The sequence below is a fragment of the Amphibalanus amphitrite genome, unplaced genomic scaffold, assembly GCF_019059575.1.
Source record: "Amphibalanus amphitrite isolate SeventyFive unplaced genomic scaffold, NRLGWU_Aamphi_draft 000283F_arrow, whole genome shotgun sequence".
Taxonomy (NCBI): Eukaryota; Metazoa; Arthropoda; class Thecostraca; order Balanomorpha; family Balanidae; genus Amphibalanus; species Amphibalanus amphitrite.
Window position 1 is genome coordinate 5,782 of NW_024881778.1, and position 21,464 is coordinate 27,245.

Sequence of the window (21,464 nt, forward strand, 5' to 3'; positions counted from 1 at the left end):
GAGTCCGAATTACAGATTGTAATCAGACTGGAGCGACTGTTACGTGTCGTGTATTCGAGCATGTACGATTGCACGCGCAAACAAAAAAGGATGCTACTTGTCTCATGAGCCGAGTCGCGCACATCGTCATGTCTACATGTGTCATGTGTTGTAACAATTTAAACTGTCGGGCGGGCGTCCTGATATCTACTGTTGCTAGCACGTTAGCTTGACTTACCGGCCATGACAGTCCCCTTAGGTATGTGCCTCTGCGCTGCGGACCAGGTACTTCGTCGCGCCACACTCACTGTCGTCTCTCGTTTCTCACTTATCCTGCTCGCTCATTTTTCGCAGCCTGTCACTCAATCCCCACTCATCACACCGTCTGTCGCCTCTGAGCGCGCGTCTCGGACTGTTCGACCACGTGGTGTTTGCTTCTTCCCCGGGCCTGTCCCCCACCCCTCCCTCCCTCTGTTTACTGCGCGTGCCTTATCTCGGGTCAGCCTCCTCCCCTCTGCCTCGGGTCGTGTTTCCCCTCTCCTCTTCCACAGACACACGTCTCTACCGTCTTCGCGCCCCCCCCCCCCCCTGCCCCTCCCCTCCTTCCTCGTGCCTGCTGCCGGCCGCTCACTGACCTTCGAGCCCCTAATCGACAATAGGTGGGCCCTATTACTGATTGCGCGATCGTGAGTGTCAGGTAATCTGACATGGATTTTGGTGATAGCCAGCCAAGTCTGTCGCGCAGGTCCGAGACGTGGTCAAACTTACGCCGTCCGAAGATCACTCTAGCGGCAAAGTTCAAAATTTTCTGGAGTCGGTCAAAATTTTTCTGAGTCCCGTTACCGTACACAGTGAGGCAGTAGTTGATTCGTGATATGACCAGAGATGTCACGAGAACTTTAATGACACCGTCAGGGAGACAATTTCGTGCGTGAGACAGTCCGATCAACAAGCCAGTACACCGACGACTAAGCTCGGACACATGTGCTTCCCAGGACAGGGCGCTGTCAAAGACAACACCCAGATTCCCCACCTGCTCGCTTGGCTGCAACACAGAGTCACGAAGAGAGACGCTGAAGTCGGTTACCTTCCGTAAATTTTGTCTGCTGCCAAAAACCATGAGTTGTGTTTTGTTTGCGTTTAGCTTGAGGGCGTGAAGGCAGAACCAGTCACTGATTGATGCGAGTGAAGCTTCCATGCGAGAGATAAGCGATCTGAGGTCGTCGGTACGGCCGCTCACTAGAACCTGGGTGTCGTCCGCATAATGGTCCGCATCCGCTTTGCTGCTTTTCCCTGCTACTTTTCGAGATATGCGCCAGTAAACCATATGATGTAGGGGCAATTGTCACCTCGCCGCTCTACTGACGGCCCGGCGCTCTTTAAATCGCCGAAATTTATGAAAAACGAATGTTTATAATCTGAATAAAATATATGTCCCTGAGCTCAGAATTGATCAACGCACACAATGCTGTCAAAATTTTTGGGCCAAAGTCAATAATTAAGTCATTACGAACCCCCAAACACAAGTCAGTGATAATCAACAACAACTTGCTCTTTAGTTAGACTTTTTGAGAAATGTTATTTCGAGCCGCTAAAGATGAGCATGTCATGCAAACAACTAGTCAATTGTCTGCCATGCCCTCTTGACGATTATTGCCTATTACTGCTACTTTTCGAGATATCGTCTGCTAAGTCACCTGATATAGCTGCTATGCCACCCTACCGCGGTAGGGTGGCATAACTAAGTATGCAAATTTTCCACCATTTCACGTCATTCTAATGATAATGAGTCAAACCACTCAGAACGTGAACTCTCCCCCGTCAATTGCCAAGGCAAGTGACGGAACGGTCTTCAATGATCAAGGGTCACTAAAACGGCAACTTATGATCCGCTTCCCCCTCAAGAGAGTTCACCACAACTCCTCATCGTGGTTTGAGACACGCGAAAATTCGAGTGAATGATCGCGATAAGACCTATAGAAATGATCCTGTAGAAGTAAGGTCTTGGTTTCGCCGCGGATTTTCGCACCTATATGCATGCTTTGAGTGGACTGTGTTGACAGTTACGACTTTTTTGTCGCACATAACATGTGATTCTGAAAATATATTGGCTGTTTAGACCTGTTTTCAATTATGTTTTTTATTGACTCTCACCATTGTGCGACTTGCGACCATGAAAAGTTATTTTTTAAAGCGTTCATCCATAAAAACCTGATCACATTTTGTCCTGTTGAATAAGCGCCACCTGTTATCACTATGGCAGCTACAGTTTCTAGTGACGGTTACTTGGTAGAGGAGTAGACCTGGCACAGCTATCGCTTTATAGGTCCTCCCTATCGACGGCGTTTAACTGATCATGTTGATTGCTTGCTCATTTTAAAAATAAAACAAACTTTGAACGGCACATTGAGCAAAAATGCTCCCAAGCATCACTGTTTCCCGATGGATCGGCTGGAGGCGCTGCCCCGTTACTCCGTGTGCCTGGCGCCGCCACTGCGCCACCGATCCGCGCTGTTCCGCTGGTGGCGCGTGGCCCGCTCACTGTGTGCCGGTCGGCGGCGGACGCCAGTTGTCGGCCAGCCGCCGTCGCGGGCGGACACGATCCACGAGGTTCAGAGTCGGGGCTGGACCAGACGTATGACACAAACATGGGACCGGAAGTCGCAAACAGCAGCCTTTGGCGAGACCGGCTCCTCTCGGCAGAGGCCTGCACACGCTGCCGTACACATCCTGTCCTGGCACCCGGTGCGGATAGTTGACGGCCTCTGCCCACGTGACCGGCACAGCTCTGATGTACAGTCACCAGCAGTTGCTACCCATCACCCCCGGACGGCGGGGGAGCAAGCTACCACCGCCCCTGCGAGACTAGCGCCGCCATGCGCCAAGAAGTGGAAACACCACGTGACTGAGGCCACGTGAGGGCAGGGTCACGTGATGGAGGGGCGGAGCATAGTAGCTTTTGCACCCGACACTAACTGAAATGCGGCGCTGTGATTGGGCGCCTTAGCATGAATGAAGCCAAGGCGCCAGAATCAGCCGTTCGCCTTATATGGAAAGTGAGCCTTTGCGTTTCACTGTTCTGTATTGGTTTGAGAGCCACGGCACCATACGAATTGTGAGCCCCTTTGAACGGGTCACTGCCCGAGGCACTGAGGCGACGGCTGTGCCGGGCAAAGTCTAGCCTGGTGGGAGAGGTGGGCCAGGAAAAGTGCGATCGAGCAGCCACTGGGACGTGGATTGGTATTATCCAACCGCGACAAACGATGTCAGCAGCCTCTTCTCGTGTCATAGACAGTGTCTATGACACGAAAAGCTAGACAGACAACGTGGGCAGTGCCCAATCAAAAGCTTCTAAACGATCCAGTTAAGAAGTTGGCGAGGTAGCCAGACCAAATAAAAAGTTTTTAATTCGATTTTGGTTGACAAATGACATACAAGCCCGCTGTGATGGACCACAAAAGGAGCTGAACAGCTCATACAACTTCTAAAAAGCTCAACGGTTTAAAAATTCAAAAGTTAAATGTTAAAATTCAGCCTGCATGTTTAAACTCTGGTCCGGCGCTGGCAGGAAGCTTATATTGCCACTTGCAATTCCACTACGTTGTAATATAGGTAACCAAGAGTTCTGTGAGAGCAGCAACTGAAAGCCCCGTTGAGGGGGGGGGGAGGGCGGCGCGAAACGGCCCCCTCTCTCCTTTTCAGTCGATATCTCCTAAAGTATAGCAAATGTCGCCACCAAACTTTCAAGACCCCTCCGGGCATCATTTTTACACCTTGTGACCAAATTTTTCCAGAGCTCTTATGAAAGGTTAGTCACAAATGACGTCAGAGGGATGTCATGTTCTGTCATTTTTGACCCAATAAAAGGTTTAGCGGGAAGAGCTGTCACGCTTACAGTTTTGAAGATAACGAAAAATATTCGAAATCAAAAAGATGTAAAATAAACAGCGCTACCAAACTGCTAACTCTTATTTCCAAACAAAAATTGATTTTGTCCATCAAAACTATAGAAGTAAATGCCCCGAAAATACCAACAACTTTCAAAATTAAAACTGAAATATATGTTATAGAACTATCTGCTCTAGATATGCCGAACTTAAACTCGTTAGCTCCATTTTTAGCAAAGTTATGGCAAAAAACTACTCAAAATTTATTACGTAAAATTTTTCAAATTCAATTTTTAGCCGTCACAGAACACACAGAGCAAGCCAAAGACCACCATTGGATTTCCTGTGATGAGCTGCATCGAATAGATACCCCTTTTATGCAAAATATCAACTTTCAAATTTGACCTTCTTTGACCTGACCTTGACCTGACCTCCACCAGAATGTAATCTAAACTGGCCCCAATGGTCGTCTTGCCCACACCATTGAATTCTAAATGTAAAATTGGCCATAAAACATGTATCACACGACCCTAGCATAGTTGGGTTCATATTGTAACCCTTAGTGAACTGACCTCTGTGAACTGACCTGGCATCAATGACCTCTTTAGGCAACATATGTATTAGACAACCACTGCTCCATCGATTTTTTTCGATCACATGCCTTTTATTTGATGTGTTAAAGGAAAAGGGTCACCTTTAACATGGGGTTTGAAACTGAGATGGCCATCTTGTAGCCCGTGTCCGAAAACCCCGGGGGTGTCCCACCTTATGGCCCAGGTGCCAGCGCCGCTCCGCCGCCTATCGGGATCCGCGCTGGGGCCATGGCCGTGCGTGGAGACGGGGTTTCAGGTGCCCCTGGGCGGGGGCAGCCCCGCCTTATGGCCGATTTCGGCCTCCATTTGTAGGTATCAGCAATTTTAAAAGAAAATATGCCAGGAATGCGTCCTTATCCAAGGAATGCGTTCTTATCCTGTAATACAGCCACCCGCGGCGAGGCTTTGGTTTTTAACCAATCAGCTCCAATCAGCTCAGCTTTAACCAATCAGCTAATCTGACACAAGCCGACGAGACTGTCTTCTGAAGGCTGATTGGCTTGAGTGTGATGTCATCGCTATGACATCATACAGAAGGTGCGGTAGAGAGTACAAACATAGTACCAATATGTTAAATAGTTTGACATACTTTTTAGCGAATTATGCACTTCTGGGACCAGATTTAAAAAGAACATGAAAAATAATAATATCAAAATGAAAAGCAACGATATCTTCATATTTCACGAAGGTGGCACTTTTCCTTTAACTGACTGTAACGCATTCCTTAGACTAAATCGGTGAAAAATGCGACCTTTGACCTGACTTGTGACGTCATGGGTTGCAACTAGATCAACAAAACCTGGTAGCAAGGTAGTTCCCTGGTGGGGCTATCGAACGCTCTTTGAATGTTCAAAATCGGTCGGTAACTTTCCGAGATCTCAGGTGGAAGGCGAAACGGCTGCACCACACGATCAGGTGGTAGGGTCCGCCAATAGCCCAAGGGGCGCGGATCATTTATTCACTCATACAGTGTCATTTATTTTGAGAACACCTTTCTCACGCCATGACATGGTCCTCTCGTAATAGAACGAGATGAGGAGAGTGTTTTCACGCCTCCTTATGCACGGCTCTAAGTGTCATTGAGCTATCAACTGTCAGCGGTTTTCGGACAATGAAGTTCTTAGTTCTTACTGAATCCAATTTTATTTCAAACGATTGTCACTGTGCTAGTTTTTTCTGATACGTTTTTGAAAAAGCGCTGTAGAAGTCTGATAGACGAAACCGGTCCGTTTATTCTTTTTCTATTTTTTTTTTAATATATTCGTAAACTACTGGCTCTTTACTACAAAATTTGAGAATGTTTGGTATTACTTTGACCCGAACGATGTGCAGCTGAATTTTCCCTGTTAAATGATTATGGACAGCTCGCGAAATTAGCTTCAACCTAAACTACCGACAAGCAGAAGAAAATCCGATTCAAGCCTACCTCAATCCTCTCACCTTATTCAACCGTTGAAACGTTAAAGGCATTTGTTCAGTCCGAGTCGCTATGTCGACCACCCTGGGGGGGGGGCGTTTTACACCCTTCCTCCTCAGGTTTTTCGCGAATATCTTTAAAAAAACGGCGACGGTCAGGTCACCGTAACGTCAAGTGACCTTACCTCAGAAAAAAAAAATTCGAAAGCTCGCTGTAGCTACACCGACTGAGCGGACTTTAAAACTCTCAGTAATTGCTTAGGGTAATAGTGTGTATAAAATGGATACCTCGGATTTTGTATGTCTGTGACCTAAGGTCACGTCAATTTTGCGACTGCTCCATTAGGTATAAGTCATTGGGAGAAAATTGAAATGCGCCTCTTTTGGACGAATTTCGTTCTACACCCAATCTAACATCGGTCCATAGGTAAACATGACACACTGAATCGGAAAATCGCACCTGTGACCCCTGTGTGTGCCCCTGAGGTCATTTTAGGACATAAAAGGTCTTCAGCAGTTTTTTACCTTTGACAGAGACGTGCTAGAGCGGTGAAAACACCGTTGATCCGAGGTCAAATTTGAGATCAATCAGAGCGGTGCCATCTGGGGGCTAAACCGTTGATCTGAGGTCAAATTTGAGGACATGTTGGCGAAACAGCGTTAAGAGAGCTATCGAATGCGCTTTTCTGCAACGCTGTAGCTCTATTGGTACCCGAGTTAGCCGTCGGGTGTTCAAAATCGTTGAAATCAACAAAATTTGACCTTTGATGAATCCTGGTGACCTGACCTTTGCCCTGACCTTAAAATGACCGAGTGTTTTCCTCCTTATTTTTGACGTTCTTTCGATTGCCGCTTACCGCGTGTCGCTACGTAGCCCAGGAGCCGAGTTAGACGGAGGGGCGTGAAACGCCCCCCCCCCCCAGCACTCGACGGAAAGTTCATGCCACCAACACGGCGCGGGTTAATTGTTATGCTATCTAGCTCCTGTTGTAAGCTGTGGAGTCGTGGACCTGAACTTGAATGAACTGGGCCTAACATTTTCATAGCAAACGTAAAAAATGTTTAATAGGCTGTGCAAAAAATAGCATCTCTTTTATGAAACATTTGCGAAACATTCAACATCATCCCCAGACCCCATTAGTGTCGAGCTCCCAACGACGACCATAAAAGCGTCCCCATCCCGTCATAGGCGGCGGAACGGGAAGGGCACCCCGTGCCCCTTTGATTTTTGCATTTCAACATTAGCCCTATGAGCGTTGCATGAAAATAATAGGACCAAAAGTCGGCAGTGCCCCCCCCCCCCCACTTGAAGGTGTTCTGCCGCTACTGCATCCCGTCAACGTGGGTTTATCATAAGGATGCTAAGATTTAATTTCCAATCCGAAGCTGTAATGATGAAAAGCAAATTTACTTTTTACATGTGAAACAAGCTGACACAAATAAATATTTCCTCTCTCGCTCCCTCTCACTGATTTACCTATTGCCCTCTATCTCATTTTACCCTCTCTGGTTTTCCTTTTCTGTCTCTCTTTTCTCTCCTCCCGTCCTTATCCCTTCCCTCCAGTCTTTCTTAGCTCTCTCTCTCTCTCTCTCTCTCTCTCTCTCTCTCTCTCTCTCTCTCTCTCTCTCTCTCTCTCTCTCTCTCTCTCTCTCTCTCTCTCTCTCTCTCTCTCTCTCTCGCTCTCTCTCGCCATCTCTCTCTTGCTCTCTCTCGCTCTCTCTCGCTCTCTCTCGCCATCTCTCTCTCGCTCTCTCTCTCTCGCTCGCTCTCTCTCTCTTGCTCTCTCTCTCTCTCTCGCTCTCCCTCTCTCCCTCTATCTCTCTCTTTCTCTCTCTCTCTCTCTTTCTCTCTCTCTCTTTCTCTCTCTCCCTCTCTCTTTCTCTCTCTCCCTCTCTCTCTCTCTCCTCTCTTTCTCTCTCTCCCTGTCCCTCTCTCTCTCTTTCCTCACAATATTCTCGACTGTCACAGCGCTGTAGGGCTTGTTTCCAGACAGGTCCAGGCGCTCTCCACTGCGCAGGCCCCAGCCCACACGGCCCAACCGCTCAAACACCCTCCGGCGGATGACCTCTGACCTCGGCGACCTGACCCCAGCCGACCGATCGCGTCCCCCTCCACGCCTCCGTCCCGCTTCCCCCACTACAGCTGCGTATAGTAATTGTAGCGTGTGCAAAGGTCACGTGACATTATTTACTTCTGCGGCTTGTTCGGCTGACAAGAGATGGCACTAGTGGTCTGTGGATCAGAGGCGGGGCTAGGTTCTACGACTTCTTGGGGCACACTTTAGGGCAGAAAAGAGGTTTTTTGGCTCTCCATCCCAAAATGCTTCGAATATACAAAAACAAGTTAGATATCCGAAAATCGGAGGACCAAACGGATCGTTTGACGTATCTTGCGCGTCTGAGAATTGATCGGTCTTCAAACTACTGAACAAAAACGAGGTGATTAGTAGCAAGTGCTGGTGACTGTACGTCGAAGGCGAATGCGCCGTCGGTCCCTCGCGAAGGCGCGCGAGTGCCGCCATGGAGTCGGCGCAGAAGATGACCTGGTCCTCCTCGTTTTTTGTTTGTTGTTTTGTTGGGTTAGGCCCTTTCGGTCGACAAGACCATTGCAGAGCCGGAAGGATGATAGGAATTAGGGGGAGACATTGGTCTGGGCAGGCACCCTAGTGAGTCGCCGGGGCTGAGCCCGTCCCGAGGACAGGCCACCCAGCCCCAAGGCACTCACTGCACCCGGCTACGGGGTGCGCTCCCTCGGGAGCAGCGGTGCCGCTCCAAGGGAGCAGCCCGCATGAGATAAAGGTGCCTGTCCAGCCCGGAGGGGGGTTGCGGCGTGGAGGAGGAGGATTTCAGTATCCTGAGGATAGAAGCACGGAACGGTGTCCTCCTCGTGTGCGGGGTCGTCTTTTATGTAGTCGGCAGCTGCTTGGAGCGCGATCATCTCCGCTAGATGTTACTGGAACAGAGGCGGCCGGCGGCGACGCGAAGCTCCGTCACCTCGCCGTCCGGCCTCTCGATTAACACGCCTGCTCCCGCTCCTCCGTCAGTAATGCCTTCGGAAGATTTTACTGCCATTATGTTTGTCTTGCCGAGACACGCTGAATGGTCAATAAGTTGACCTTAGGTCAAGCTCATGCTCTGCCAGAAAAAGGTCATGTTGCCCAAAAGTCGAGGTGTATTGTTGAGCTGAATGCATTCAGGATCTTCTATCACTCTAGCATGTCTCCATCAAAAGTAATTTTCGAAACTACTTCTGATGACCTCTACTGGCTCCTGACAGACCGATAGGAGACATGCTGGTCACTGAGGATCCGCGCTGTTTCCGCGCCATTCTCGTAAGAGCTGGATTTCGTTGACCTCTGAGGACCCCAGGCATGACGCAGGCTTCGGAGGCCCATGTGGCCCCCGTGGGTCCTATATCCGCCCTGAGATCCTCGAGGGCAAACTTCGCCATGGTGGGGGAGGGGGAGGGTCGAAAAAGTCGAAATAGGCGAAAGTTAACTTTTGATGGACTCTGGTGATATGAACTTTCAATTTTTTCCAGCTTCATGAGGATAAATATATTTTCGTAACACAATCATCGCAGTCACGTTACAAACTCACAGTGCCCTCAAGAATGGAGGACGAACTAAACGTTCGCTCGGCAACGGGCGGAAGTGGCAGAGCCTACAGCCGCTGGTCGATGGCCGAGTAAAACAGCAAGTATCCGGCCGAGCTTCGCACGCTCCCCCCGCCCAGTTCGTGCACCTGACGGTCGTCGTACTTGTGCCATCTGTCCGTGGTGGGTGCGTGGCAGAAGGCTGTGTAGTGGCCACTGTCCATGGAACCGTAATGGTTCACCACCGACCGTACAGGTGATACCTGTGGTGCTGTTGGTGCGCATCCTTGGTAGCCAAGTGCGGTGACATGTCCAGGTTTTTTAGCGGACACAGGACACTGGACTGATTCTTCTTCCACGCGCCGTCGTTGAAGAAGCGCTGTATGTGGATGATCAGAACTGGTGGAAGACGCCAGATGTCAAGCCGCTTGGTGACCCCGCCCGTCACTGCTTTGACACTCCGGGCAAGTCCAGCCGCTGATTGTGTCGCCCTCCACAAAAAGCTGGATGCACTCGTGGAGCGAGCACCGACTGGCCCTGGCAGGCATCGGCACGGAGAGGTGTGAAAATGCCTCTAACTTCGCCGAGTGGTTCCCGCAGCTGACGCAGCGCAGCGTGGACTTGTACTGGCCCCCGAACAGGTTCGAGATCGGAGACTGGTTGCTGCTCTGGGAGTCGTCCTGGAGGAGCTTGATGGCACGGGAGTCTGGGACACCGCCATTACCCTGCCCTCTGAGCATTTGTTTTCGGGATGCGTCGATCAGCTCCTCGTGCAAAGAGTTCAACCTTCAATTGACCTGAATTCTGAAACATGACTGAAGTAATTTCTTCGTGATTTTCGACGTTGGCTTTAGAATGCCGCCTACCGTATGTCGGTACGTGGCCCAGGAGCCAGGCTTGAATGAGATGTTCAAGCAGCCCCAAGCATGGCGTGGAGATGGAAAGCCAGGAACCCCAGCAGGATGCGGGCCTACGGATCTTTGATGGCCAACGCACTATGCAGACTCTTGAGGGCTTTAGGTGGGCTCGTGAGGACCCTAAACCGGCCCATAGCTAGCTAGCCCGCACCCAGCTGAGAGCTGAGGGTCCATACCGGCCTCTAAGGGAAGGGCACACTCCGGCATAAGAGGACTCTAACATGCATAATGGCTGAAGTCTGACTATCGAGGCCCTCGAGGTGGCTTCTGATAGCTCGACGCCAGTCTCAGAAGGTCCAGCGCTGGCTTCAGATGGTCCAGCACCAGCCTCAGACGTCAAGGGACAGGGGGCCCCACGCTGACCTCAAAGTGGCTAACGCTGGCCTGGCACCAGAGGGTCCAATGCTGCTGGCCTCAGAGGGCTCCACGCTGGCCACAGCTAGGGCCCACACCGGCCTCAGAGGGCCCACATTGTCCTCAGAGGGCCTCAAGCCCCACGTCCGCCGGGACCACCGACGCTCCGCCCGGGCGGTCCCGGCGGCGGCCGGCCGACTGCCGCTCCCTTCATAGGCGTCACCGCCGGGAGCGTCCGGCAGGGGCGACGCCAGGAGCGGTTCAGGGGAGGTCGCTATGGTTGAACGGTGAAATAGGGAGTGGTTAACAAATACTTAACGCGATGTTCTTGCAGTGTTGTAGCATGTTCCAGAGCATGCTGAAAAGACAGGACGCGAAAGTTCCTAGAACCAGCGTTGTGGCCAAACGAGCCTGAGTGGGCAGGTTCGTGTGAGTGAGCGGCAGGTATGGTAAGCTGCAGTGAAGTCTACACCCGTTAGATGGGGTAAAATGAGGGGCTCAAATTTCGGGAGAAATATGGTGCTTTGTTGACAGGGGAATGTAAGAATTTCTAAGTTAATAAATCTACTGAAGGGTTTGGGTCCCATTTGATAATATTACAATGCACTTTTTGCTAAGACAATAGAAATTCAGCTGTACTAGCCACTATCGACCTGAAACTAACTATGGAAACATCACTAGTACATTATATAGTCTGAAAATTCGCCGGCAGAACCATCTCTGGTTTCCCTTCAAAACGTACAAATCTTTCGCCTTTTACTAAAGATTTCCGTGGAGGGGAACACTCAAATGAGTATTCGCCGAATTTCTTACGGCCACCACAATGGTGGCCTACTAATACTATATCAGATGGGTACGAATGGTCAATGAGTGATTCTAGTTACTTGTATATTTCCAAAATATCTTGCGTCGTGAGTTTAACGTTGCCAGGATTAAGATGTTACGCATTTTTCCAAACCCCACATCTGTTCTCCTGCGAATGTCCGATAAGCTGGATAGAAACTTTCAAAAACGGTAGGTTTGAACTCGGTTTTTCTGAAGGCAGGTCAGGTCAATCAGTGTCTTGGCAGGTCAGGAAATGCCAGAAGAAGCTTACGGACACACATTTGATCAGGATCGGATGATTGCACGCTTTTTAAAATGGATCTTTCGTGCTTCCCGGAAATTACTGAAGAACTGATGTGGGGTTTGGAAAAAACGCGTCGATATGCCAAAGGTTTTTGTTGTTACAGATACCTACATACAAACACACATGTTGGGCGGGCTTGCCCCAGCGGGGCACTCCCGTGACCCGTCCCACCCAAGATTCCTTTACTACCCGTCGCACCGGGACAATGGAACTGCGGCGCAAAGTGGTCGGTAGTCCGCACAGGTAGTGTCCAAACTATCACAACTTTTTGGGCAAATTTGATGATCGTGATTATACTAAAACAATGTCTATTAACATATAGATACCCTGTGGGTTAGTAGCAACGATAAATGAAAACACAGGTTGTGTCTATAGCGGCACTGCGTGTATATAGGCTGTTAGATCAGATTGTATTGTTAGTCAAATTCAAGTTGTAAACAAGGTATTTGTAACTGCAATGCGATGTAATTTTATTCAAAAGAAAACAAACCAAGCTACATATACGTCAAGTTCAAGAGTAGAAAAAATTTCATCCTGAAACAAACAGGAGGTTGATGGTAAGGAAACGGCGATATAAACATGTATACTGAAAATATACAAATATCTAAACAAACAAAAAACACTTAATTTGATACTCACTTCATTGCAGCCAAGGTTCTAAATTCAAATATTCAAATCGATATCGAAACGGAAAACACCGTGAACTAAATAAACCTTAACCAAACTCGCGGGAACATATTCAGAGATCTTCGGCCAGAGATATTCGACTTCCAAATTCGGCCAGCGCGTCGAGATTTATCGCTGATCGTGACTTCGCGATACACTCCCCCCGCCGCTCATATAGTGGCGGTTTTCGGCTTCTAGTATGAGAACTAGCCGATGCACCGATCTTGTGATAGTTGTCACTGATGTTAGTTGTCGGACTTTCGTCCCCGTCTTGAGTTGAGATGTTAGTTTCACAACGTTTCGGCCAGTTACTTCTCCGGCCGTCGTCAGGTGTTCTTTGGCCCTTAGAAGGACCTGGATGTTGGTGGCGTTGCGCCGTACGCGTCATACCGTTCGAAAGCTCCTGTAGTCAGCGGGAATCGAACTCGGGTTTCCCCGGTGATAGTCCACGGTTCTAACCACTCCACTATCGAGGCAGACATCGTTATGGAGCTGGAAACTTGGTGTCATTTATCCCCCAGATGTAACCACCACCGCCTTCCAACTGGGCGATGACTACTACCAACAAACTGAAGGAATGGCCATGGGATCACCCCTGTCACCGGTGATCGCCAACATCTACATGGAACACTTCGAGGAACTGGCCTTACAAACAGCACCACTGAAACCATCCCTGTGGCTGCGATATGTCGACGACACATTCGTCCTGTGGGACCTTTGCGAGGACATAACACCGTTCCTATACCACCTCAACAGCCTCCGACCCTCCATCCAATTCACAATGGAAACAGAAGTCGACAACAAACTACCATTCCTTGACGTCCAAGTGGAGAAATCTGAGGAAGCATTCAGAACATCGGTCTACCGCAAACCAACAGCGACCGACCGCTACCTCAACTTCAAGTCACACCACCCAGACACAGTCAAGAAAGGTATCGTCAGATGCCTGCAGACCCGAGCCACCAACATCTGTGGAGACGAAGCAGCCAGAAAGATGGAAATGTCACGCCTTACCAGCACCTTCAGGAGAAACGGATACCCAACGAGCTTCATGAAACACAAACCCAAGGAAGCATCCCAACAACAACCAAGGGATAAGCCCATCGCGACAGTATCCCTCCCATACAACAGAGGACTGTCAGAGAAGCTAAGGCGAATCTGCGGAGCATACAACATCAGGACGGTGTTCAGAAGTACCACCACCCTCCGCAGGTCACTCACAAAGGTCAGACCGCCAACCACCAAGGAGAAAACAAAGAACTGCATATACGACATCCCGTGCAGCTGCGGCAGGTCATACAAGGGCGAGACTGGCCGCCCACTGGCGGTCCGGCTCGAAGAACACAGGAAGGCTACCATCCGAGGCGAAACACTGAAATCCGGTGTGGCGGAGCATGCATGGTCTGAAGGAGATCACAGACCTGCTTGGGATGATACCACCATCATCGACAAGGAGCCACACTGGAAAATCAGAAAGATCAAGGAAGCCGCACACATGGCGCTGGCCAGCAACCCCATCAGCAAGCCAAGCGTTGACATCAGCCCAATATGGCTCCCACTACTAAGGAAATCACAAAAACATCTGGGGGATAAATGACACCAAGTTTCCAGCTCCATAACGATGTCTGCCTCGATAGTGGAGTGGTTAGAACCGTGGACTATCACCGGGGAAACCCGAGTTCGATTCCCGCTGACTACAGGAGCTTTCGAACGGTATGACGCGTACGGCGCAACGCCACCAACATCCAGGTCCTTCTAAGGGCCAAAGAACACCTGACGACGGCCGGAGAAGTAACTGGCCGAAACGTTGTGAAACTAACATCTCAACTCAAGACGGGGACGAAAGTCCGACAACTAACATCAGTGATACTAACACCTCGTCTCAAGCATTCAGAAGTTGTGATAGTTGTGTCTGCTTGGCCGGTATATTTGCCAGATCTTATGCCCCTTGCACCTTGCGCTTCGCTTTTGTATCGCAGAGTGAATGGCTTCTCGTAGTCGGCATCCAAGAACTGCCCCACAAAGCTCCAATCGAGGAACAGTCAGCTGTCTTGTTGGAGCTATCCGATTTTTTGCTGCGATGAGTCGAGCCTCAAAGTGACCCGTTTCGAGCTCCCATCGGGCGTAGGCGCATGCCCCGTACGCATGCATACTGGCATCCGAAAATATGATTAATATTGGGTCTCCTTTCACTTCCTTTGGTTTCAAACAACGAGAGAATGTCACATCTTGCAACTTGAGTAGTTCCAGAGAAAAGAACTTCCAATCCATCCTGTCTTGATCTGATATAGGATCATCCCATCCAATCGCTGAAGAGCCGTCTTGATTTTCAGTTCTCTGTCGTGTGACCAAATTTCGCAAGAGAATTTTTCCTTTCAACGTAACTGGTATGATCAACCCGAATGGATCGTATAGGCGTGCCGCCTGGCTCAATGTCAATACCATTCGCCGGGTAAGCCGTAAAGGGAAAATAGCATCGATGTTCGATTCTGTTAATTCGGGAGTGGCTGACATTTTGTTCCACTTCGACACAGAAAAGTTTATTCTGACTTGGAACAAAAAGTGATCGCCCTTTGGTACCCAACACATGCCGAGTATCTTCTCTTTGTCAATGCTTAAGATTTGGATGCTGGGACAGATGCCCCCAGTATCATCTCCGGACATTATCCAATTCCAGTGTTTGATCTCAAAACCTCCCTTGTGTAGGATATTTTGCACGTTTTCAGCTAAGTGCAGTGCCATCTCCACGCTTGGAGCTGAGTGCAGTGCCATCTCCACGCTTGGAACTGATTGAATCAAGTCATCAACGTGACTGTTCTTGATTATCACGTCAGCAGCTTCTTCTGATTCATCTCTAAGCATGTCTTGCATTTGATCATTGTATGCTTCTGCGTGTGGAGCGCCAATCTTGATCAGCCTTCTTTCAGTGGCTCTTAAATTTGCTTCAGCGGCCTTAACATTGTTGGGAAGTTTCATCGGATCCCTGATCCAGGGATAATGAACGGTAAATTTGCGTTGCTCCGGGTCATATGTTAAGCCACTCTTAATGAGCGTCAGTTCTCGTTCCTCTTGCAAGGTGTAACTGCTACTACCCATTGCACATTTGCCGCATTTGCATCCGCCGCAGCGTGGTGTACAATGTGTGCCAAGATTTTCAATGACAAAATACTCGTCTAATTTCTCTGTTAAGCTTGTCATTGATTCGGCCCTCATATTGTTAATATCGGACACGACTATCCCGCAACCAATTTCTACTGATTGTGTCTTGGGCGTTGAAGTACTATCCATTGGATCGTAGCAACCGCGAATACAGTAACCAAACTGATTTTTAAGAAGCTGTAGACTGCCCACCGTTTCGACTACGTCTGGCATCAGCACACAGCAGTCGATGCCGATTAGCATGTCAACTCTTCCGTGCGGCCTTTCGATTTCTTGCACCTTTGGTTCGTTAAAAATTGATGACAAGGAAGACAGATCACATTGCTCGATGTCAGACGTAATGTCTTCGATACCATATGCATGCATGGACCTGCCAGCATTTATCGTCCGCGTCTATAAGAGGAACAATATATCGTTTCGTGTTGAAGGCTTGTACCTGGTTTCCGACTTTTGTAATTGAAAGTTCAACTTCTTCACTGCATAAATTTAACCGGGATGCAGCCTTATGTGTAATCAAAGATATATTGGCGCCTGAATCCCATATCACTGTCAGCCGTTTGTCCTTGCAAATAACACCGCTCACCGCGAGCATTGATTTTCGCTTGTTATTTCTAGTTGAATGTATGGACGCGTTGTTTTCGTTTGGAGGCCGTTCAAAATGCAGACACGAGTGGTGACGTTTTCCACATTTTTCATTCAAATGATTCCGTTTTTCACATTGATTTTCGTATGGGCATGATGAGGCTATATGTCCCTGTTGAAGACAATTGAAGCATGCTCCATTTTGTCGTAGAGTACACAATTTGTCTTCGCGAGTGGAATTGAGGAAAGCGTTACATTTGAAAATTGAGTGAAAATCCGTTTTGTGGATCCAGCAGCGACTATTCTCGATATCTATGTTATTCTTCTTTTTGCTACCTGTAAATTTCCTCGTGCTTGGGTTTTTTAACAGAGTTTCCATTCGGTCAGTCATGTTTTGAATTTGGTTGCATATTTTCACAACATCTGTTTGCGATGCATCGGTTGTCGTATCGGGATTCGTATCGGCAGATATCGAGTCGCTCGGATTGACTTGAAGGCTATTTATTGCTGAATTTACATATTTTGAATTTGTACCGGTATAAGTTCGGACGTCGTCGTCCATATATTCGATGACCCTTTTTTCTTGTATTAAATAAGATAGTAAAGTACGAAAGGTAGAATCACAATTTGTACTGCTATTTTTCAGTTCTTCCATTTTTGTTACCCATTCCCGCTTTTGAGTTCTTGGCAGTAATTTTTCGACCATGGTGACCATTGTGGTCGTGTCCATTTCTTGAGACATGCCCAATCTTTGAAGTTCCATCCAACTGCGCTCCACCACTTCTACCATGGAAACAAACCTTTTGTTTTCGCCTTCTGGAATGGGCTTCAGTCTTTTGATATCAAGTATTATCGAATCGACTAATTTTCTCGTCTCTCCATATTTTAGATCTAACCTCCGAAACATCTCTTCGTAATCATCTTCTACGCCTTTCACCGTTTCCAGCGCAGCTCCTGACAAGCATTGTCGAAGTGCATAAGAATCCTTACCGAACTGTTTGGTCATTAGTCGAAGATAATCCTGCTTGAAACTTGTATATTGTCTGATATTTCCCGAGAAACGCGGTGCATCTAAAGGTTTAACGTGAATTTCTGAAATTTTAACGTTTTCAGCCTTTGTCTTGATGGCAAACTTTGTTCGAATTTCATCCATGCTTGCCTCAACACCCATCATATATTCATCACATTCATCTAATAATTTGTCTATTAAATGGTGTGGTCCCGTTTCGTTTATCGCAGCGTTGACCAGATCATTGCATTTTTCAACTTGCCGATATGCATCTTTGATATCTTCGAATTTATCCTTAATAGCAATAAATGGGCAATCGTTTTCGATCATGTCATGAAAACCAATAGTTTTTCTCGTAAATTTTCGTTTTGCGTTGGTTCGATCTTGTTTAGTCGTTCGTATTTCTTTCGTCATAGCCAACGGGAATCTCGAAGCCTGATCTTCTTGCTTGCTCATGATGAATAATTGCTAATTTACTTTTTCACATCAATGAAAACAAGGAAAAGGAAAGAAAAGCTTTTCAAGTTTGTTCAAGTTTGTTACGTTATGGCTTGAAGATGAAATGTATTGTTAGCCAAATTCAAGTTGTAAACAAGGTATTTGTAACTGCAATGCGATGTAATTTTATTCAAAAGAAAACAAACCAAGCTACATATACGTCAAGTTCAAGAGTAGAAAAAATTTCATCCTGAAACAAACAGGAGGTTGATGGTAAGGAAACGGCGATATAAACATGTATACTGAAAATATACAAATATCTAAACAAACAAAAAACACTTAATTGGATACTCACTTCATTGCAGCCAAGCTTCTAAATTCAAATATTCAAATCGATATCGAAACGGAAAACACCGTGAACTAAATAAACCTTAACCAAACTCGCGGGAACATATTCAGAGATCTTCGGCCAGAGATATTCGACTTCCAAATTCGGCCAGCGCGTCGAGATTTATCGCTGATCGTGACTTCGCGATACACAGATGTATATATAGTTCATCTCGTGATCATCAGTTTCCACTGCATGTCTATGTAGTAGACCTGAAGATCTTAGAAACCAACGAGAAAAAGAAGACGATTCGCTCTAGTCCGCCTGCCTTCGGAATGCAGGAAGTTCACAGATTATGAACTACTCCGGAAATAGAAGAAAGAGAATCGCCTACGTAACAACACATCCATAGGTCCCCGGACCGCATCGGATCTCCATCTGAATACATAAATACCTACATAAATCACGAACCCATCTGAATATGCCGGATGTCTCTGACCTGTCAGCTTCGTGAACGAACGATTCCCTCTTCAAGTAACCGCTTGTCTACTCAATTCTTAACCCACTTCCTCACCGCACTTTTGAATGCTTAAGAAGGGTTGGAGCGCGAACGCAACCTACCCCGCTAACAAAAATTGTACTCCCGAGTTATCCACATTTGGGATAATCGCAGGGGTCAACCCAACCGAAGTGCAATGGAAGGGCCTCGCCCTGGGGGAACCGCCTTCATGATCACGGTATCCCCTGAGCCAGGTAAGTATGACTTTCGCCGCAGAGTTTTCCGTATATATCCCATTGTCACTGATGAGTGATGAGTACCTTTTTCCAAGTAGACAAGCATTGGGAATCCTGAAGCTCATACAGGATACTATCAGCGCAAGCTGCATTGGTATATTTTTCAAATACCCAGCCATCTAGTGGCTGGGTGCGTTCTTCATTTGTCCTAAGTAACTTACCAAATTTTCGTAGAAGAGAGCATAGAATTTGGTACCTACTCTACAACACGCCCTCTATGAGGCGTAACGGAAGCTAAGCTTCAGTGTAAGTCCGAGGCCAATAGCCTGAGAAATCCAGGATCCAAGATCATAAGTCATAACACCACATATAGGTCCAGTTAGCTCTCTAACTTTACCTTAATTATTGCAATTATCGACATATTTCAAGCTACTTAACCCGCGAGTTGCTGGGGGGGGGCGTTAAACGCCCCCACTTTTTTCGCCGGGCCATAGCATAAAAACGGCGCGCCGCAGGCGCGCCAAATTTTGGGTACCTGTAGGGAATTGATTGAAGTGTATTGTGACAAAGTTTTAAAAAAATCGGTCGGAAAATTTTTGAGATATCGAGGTTTTAGTGACGTCATGATTTCTGAGTTTTCGACCAAAAACGGCATATGTTCAAAAAAATCATATAAAATCACAGAATAGACATACAGACATGCCGTAAACGCCATTAGACTGCCAATACCATGGTCAATCAAATGGCTATCTTCGATTATTGATTATCGTTCCGCATTTTCCATAATCTTGAACTGAATCTTGGCAATTTTTCGTGACTACATCACGACCATGATACATGAAGTTCTTAAATTGAACTTTTTGAGCCAAACACGTACACATATGATAAAATGAATGTCACCATCGTGTTCTACGCCCCAAATTACCTACAAACCTTGTGTCACAGGCTGCGAATATCAGTTTTGATTTTCGGGGATATGTGCCTACCCGGTTGACCTGACCTTGACCCTGACCTATGCTTGACTGACCCCTACATGGAGCTGACACTCTTGTAGGCCTTATAAGATGGATTGTGCACCGTTTTGACAGAGTTTATGGCGAGAGGCGCCCATTGCGAAGTCCTGAAGTCCATGCTACTGAAAGCCCGATTTCAGGTGTTTGACCTGACCTTGACCCGACCTGTGACCTCAAAATTCAACTTTAAAGTACTCATCTGAAGCGTCTCGTCGCGCTCTTTCGTTTGCCGCCTCGTGCGTTTCGCTGCGCCTATTGGTTCTCGAGTTATCGGCTGGGGGCGTTTAACGCCCCCCCCCCCCCCCAGCAAACGGTGGGTGGCGAAATACCCCAGCAACTGCCGGGTTAAGTCAATAGTCACCACAAGCATGACGGGTTACGGACAAAAGTACGTATCGCTAAAGTACGTAGGACAAAAGTACGTAAGCAAAAGCACGTAGGATTAAAGTACGTATCGCAGAAGTACGTACAGTATAAAGTACGTATGGACAAAAGTACGTCAGGGACAAAAGTACGTATCGCAGAAGTACGTACAATATAAAGTACGTATGGACAAAAGTACGTCAAGGACAAAAGTACGTATCGCAGAAGTACGTACAGTATAAAGTACGTATGGAGAAAAGTACGTCAGGGACAAAAGTACGTATCGCAGAAGTACGTACTATATAAAGTACGTATGGACAAAAGTACGTATCGCAGAAGTACGTAGGGTATAAAGTACGTATGGACAAAAGTACGTCACGGACAACAGTACGTATAGCTAATGTACGTTGGGTAAAAAGTACGTTTGGACAAAAGTACGTCACGGACAAAAGTACGTATCGCAGAAGGACGTAGGGTATAAAGTACGTATGGACAAAAAAGTACGTCACTTACAAAAGCCTACGTATAGCAAATGTACGTAGGTAGAGTATAAAGTAGGGTAGACTTGGGCAAGACGCCCCAGATAATTTATTTTGCTACATAGGTACCTACTTTTGTCTCACACCACCTGGAAGGCCAAATTTGTGCTCAATGTGTTCTTTGGACATTTTACTTTAAATTCCACCCCTCAAATTCATTCACTTATGATCGGACTCCCAGCTAGGAAGTGCTTTGTGAAGCAACTGCAAATGGGGCATTTTGCCCCAACCCCAGGGCAAAACGCCCCACGGCCTGAGGCAAGAAGCCCCATACACTAGATTAACCCTCGCGGGCCCGGGGGCGTTTTTCGCCCCCCCCCCCCGGCGAATATTTGCGATAGCTCCCGAACGTTTATAGGGATAGGAAAGCGAAACTTTCAGTACCGTTTTTCCCATCAATTTGACATCTTCTGAAGTAAAAAATTTGGACCTAGCCCCATTGATAACGTCACAAAGTCGATTTTTCTAGACCCCTGCACGGCAAACTTCGGTGTCACAGACGCGAACTTCAAATAGCTGCTAAAAATAGAGTTTTAGAGATAAAGACAAATTACGAGCACGGTTGTGTAGCGTTTGACCTAGAGAATAATACAAAAATAGTTTTAGTGACCTGAGGTCAGAGGTCAGGTCAACTACCCCGAGCTGTGGTTTTAGTTTTTCGCAAATAATTTCAACGAAAATGGTCCTAGAGCTACGGCAGTGGTACCATTGCATTTGCCTTGTCAAGCCGCGTCGAATGATATCTATTTTGTTTGGAAAAGG

General features: G+C 47.5%; 2 protein-coding genes and 3 non-coding genes across 5 annotated transcripts; 1 reads left to right on the forward strand and 4 right to left on the reverse strand.

Annotated features, from left to right (window-relative positions):
- Nucleotides 1-1,773: 1,773 nt before the first annotated feature.
- Nucleotides 1,774-1,985, reverse strand: LOC122387351. Its single transcript, XR_006257559.1, has one exon. It is a non-coding gene; the product is annotated as a small nucleolar RNA U3 (small nucleolar RNA).
- Nucleotides 1,986-11,456: 9,471 nt separating this feature from the next.
- On the forward strand, nt 11,457-11,574 carry LOC122387352. The gene has a single exon (XR_006257560.1). It is a non-coding gene; the product is annotated as a U5 spliceosomal RNA (small nuclear RNA).
- A 741-nt stretch (nt 11,575-12,315) lies between these two features.
- LOC122387340 lies at nt 12,316-16,050 on the reverse strand. The gene is made up of 2 exons (XM_043377453.1): nt 14,471-16,050; nt 12,316-12,755 (listed from the first exon to the last, which is right to left on the reverse strand). The coding sequence occupies exons 1-2, from the start codon at nt 15,936-15,938 to the stop codon at nt 12,610-12,612; spliced, it is 1,614 nt and encodes a 537-aa protein (XP_043233388.1). The 5' UTR covers nt 15,939-16,050; the 3' UTR covers nt 12,316-12,609.
- LOC122387342 lies at nt 16,027-18,043 on the reverse strand. The gene is made up of 2 exons (XM_043377457.1): nt 17,549-18,043; nt 16,027-17,468 (listed from the first exon to the last, which is right to left on the reverse strand). Exons 1-2 carry the CDS (start codon nt 17,556-17,558, stop codon nt 16,027-16,029), a joined length of 1,452 nt encoding a protein of 483 aa, XP_043233392.1. The 5' UTR covers nt 17,559-18,043.
- A 603-nt stretch (nt 18,044-18,646) lies between these two features.
- Nucleotides 18,647-18,813, reverse strand: LOC122387347. The gene has a single exon (XR_006257555.1). It is a non-coding gene; the product is annotated as a U1 spliceosomal RNA (small nuclear RNA).
- Between the last annotated feature and the right edge of the window lie 2,651 nt (nt 18,814-21,464).

Coding starts and splice junctions, on each gene's coding strand:
- LOC122387340 (XM_043377453.1), bottom strand. CDS start 15,938: ATGCTAATCGGCATCGACTGCTGTGTGCTGATGCCAGACGTAGTCGAA. Junction 12,756..14,470: donor GTGCAAGGGGCATAAGATCT/GGCAAATATACC, acceptor ATCACAAGATCG/GTGCATCGGCTAGTTCTCAT.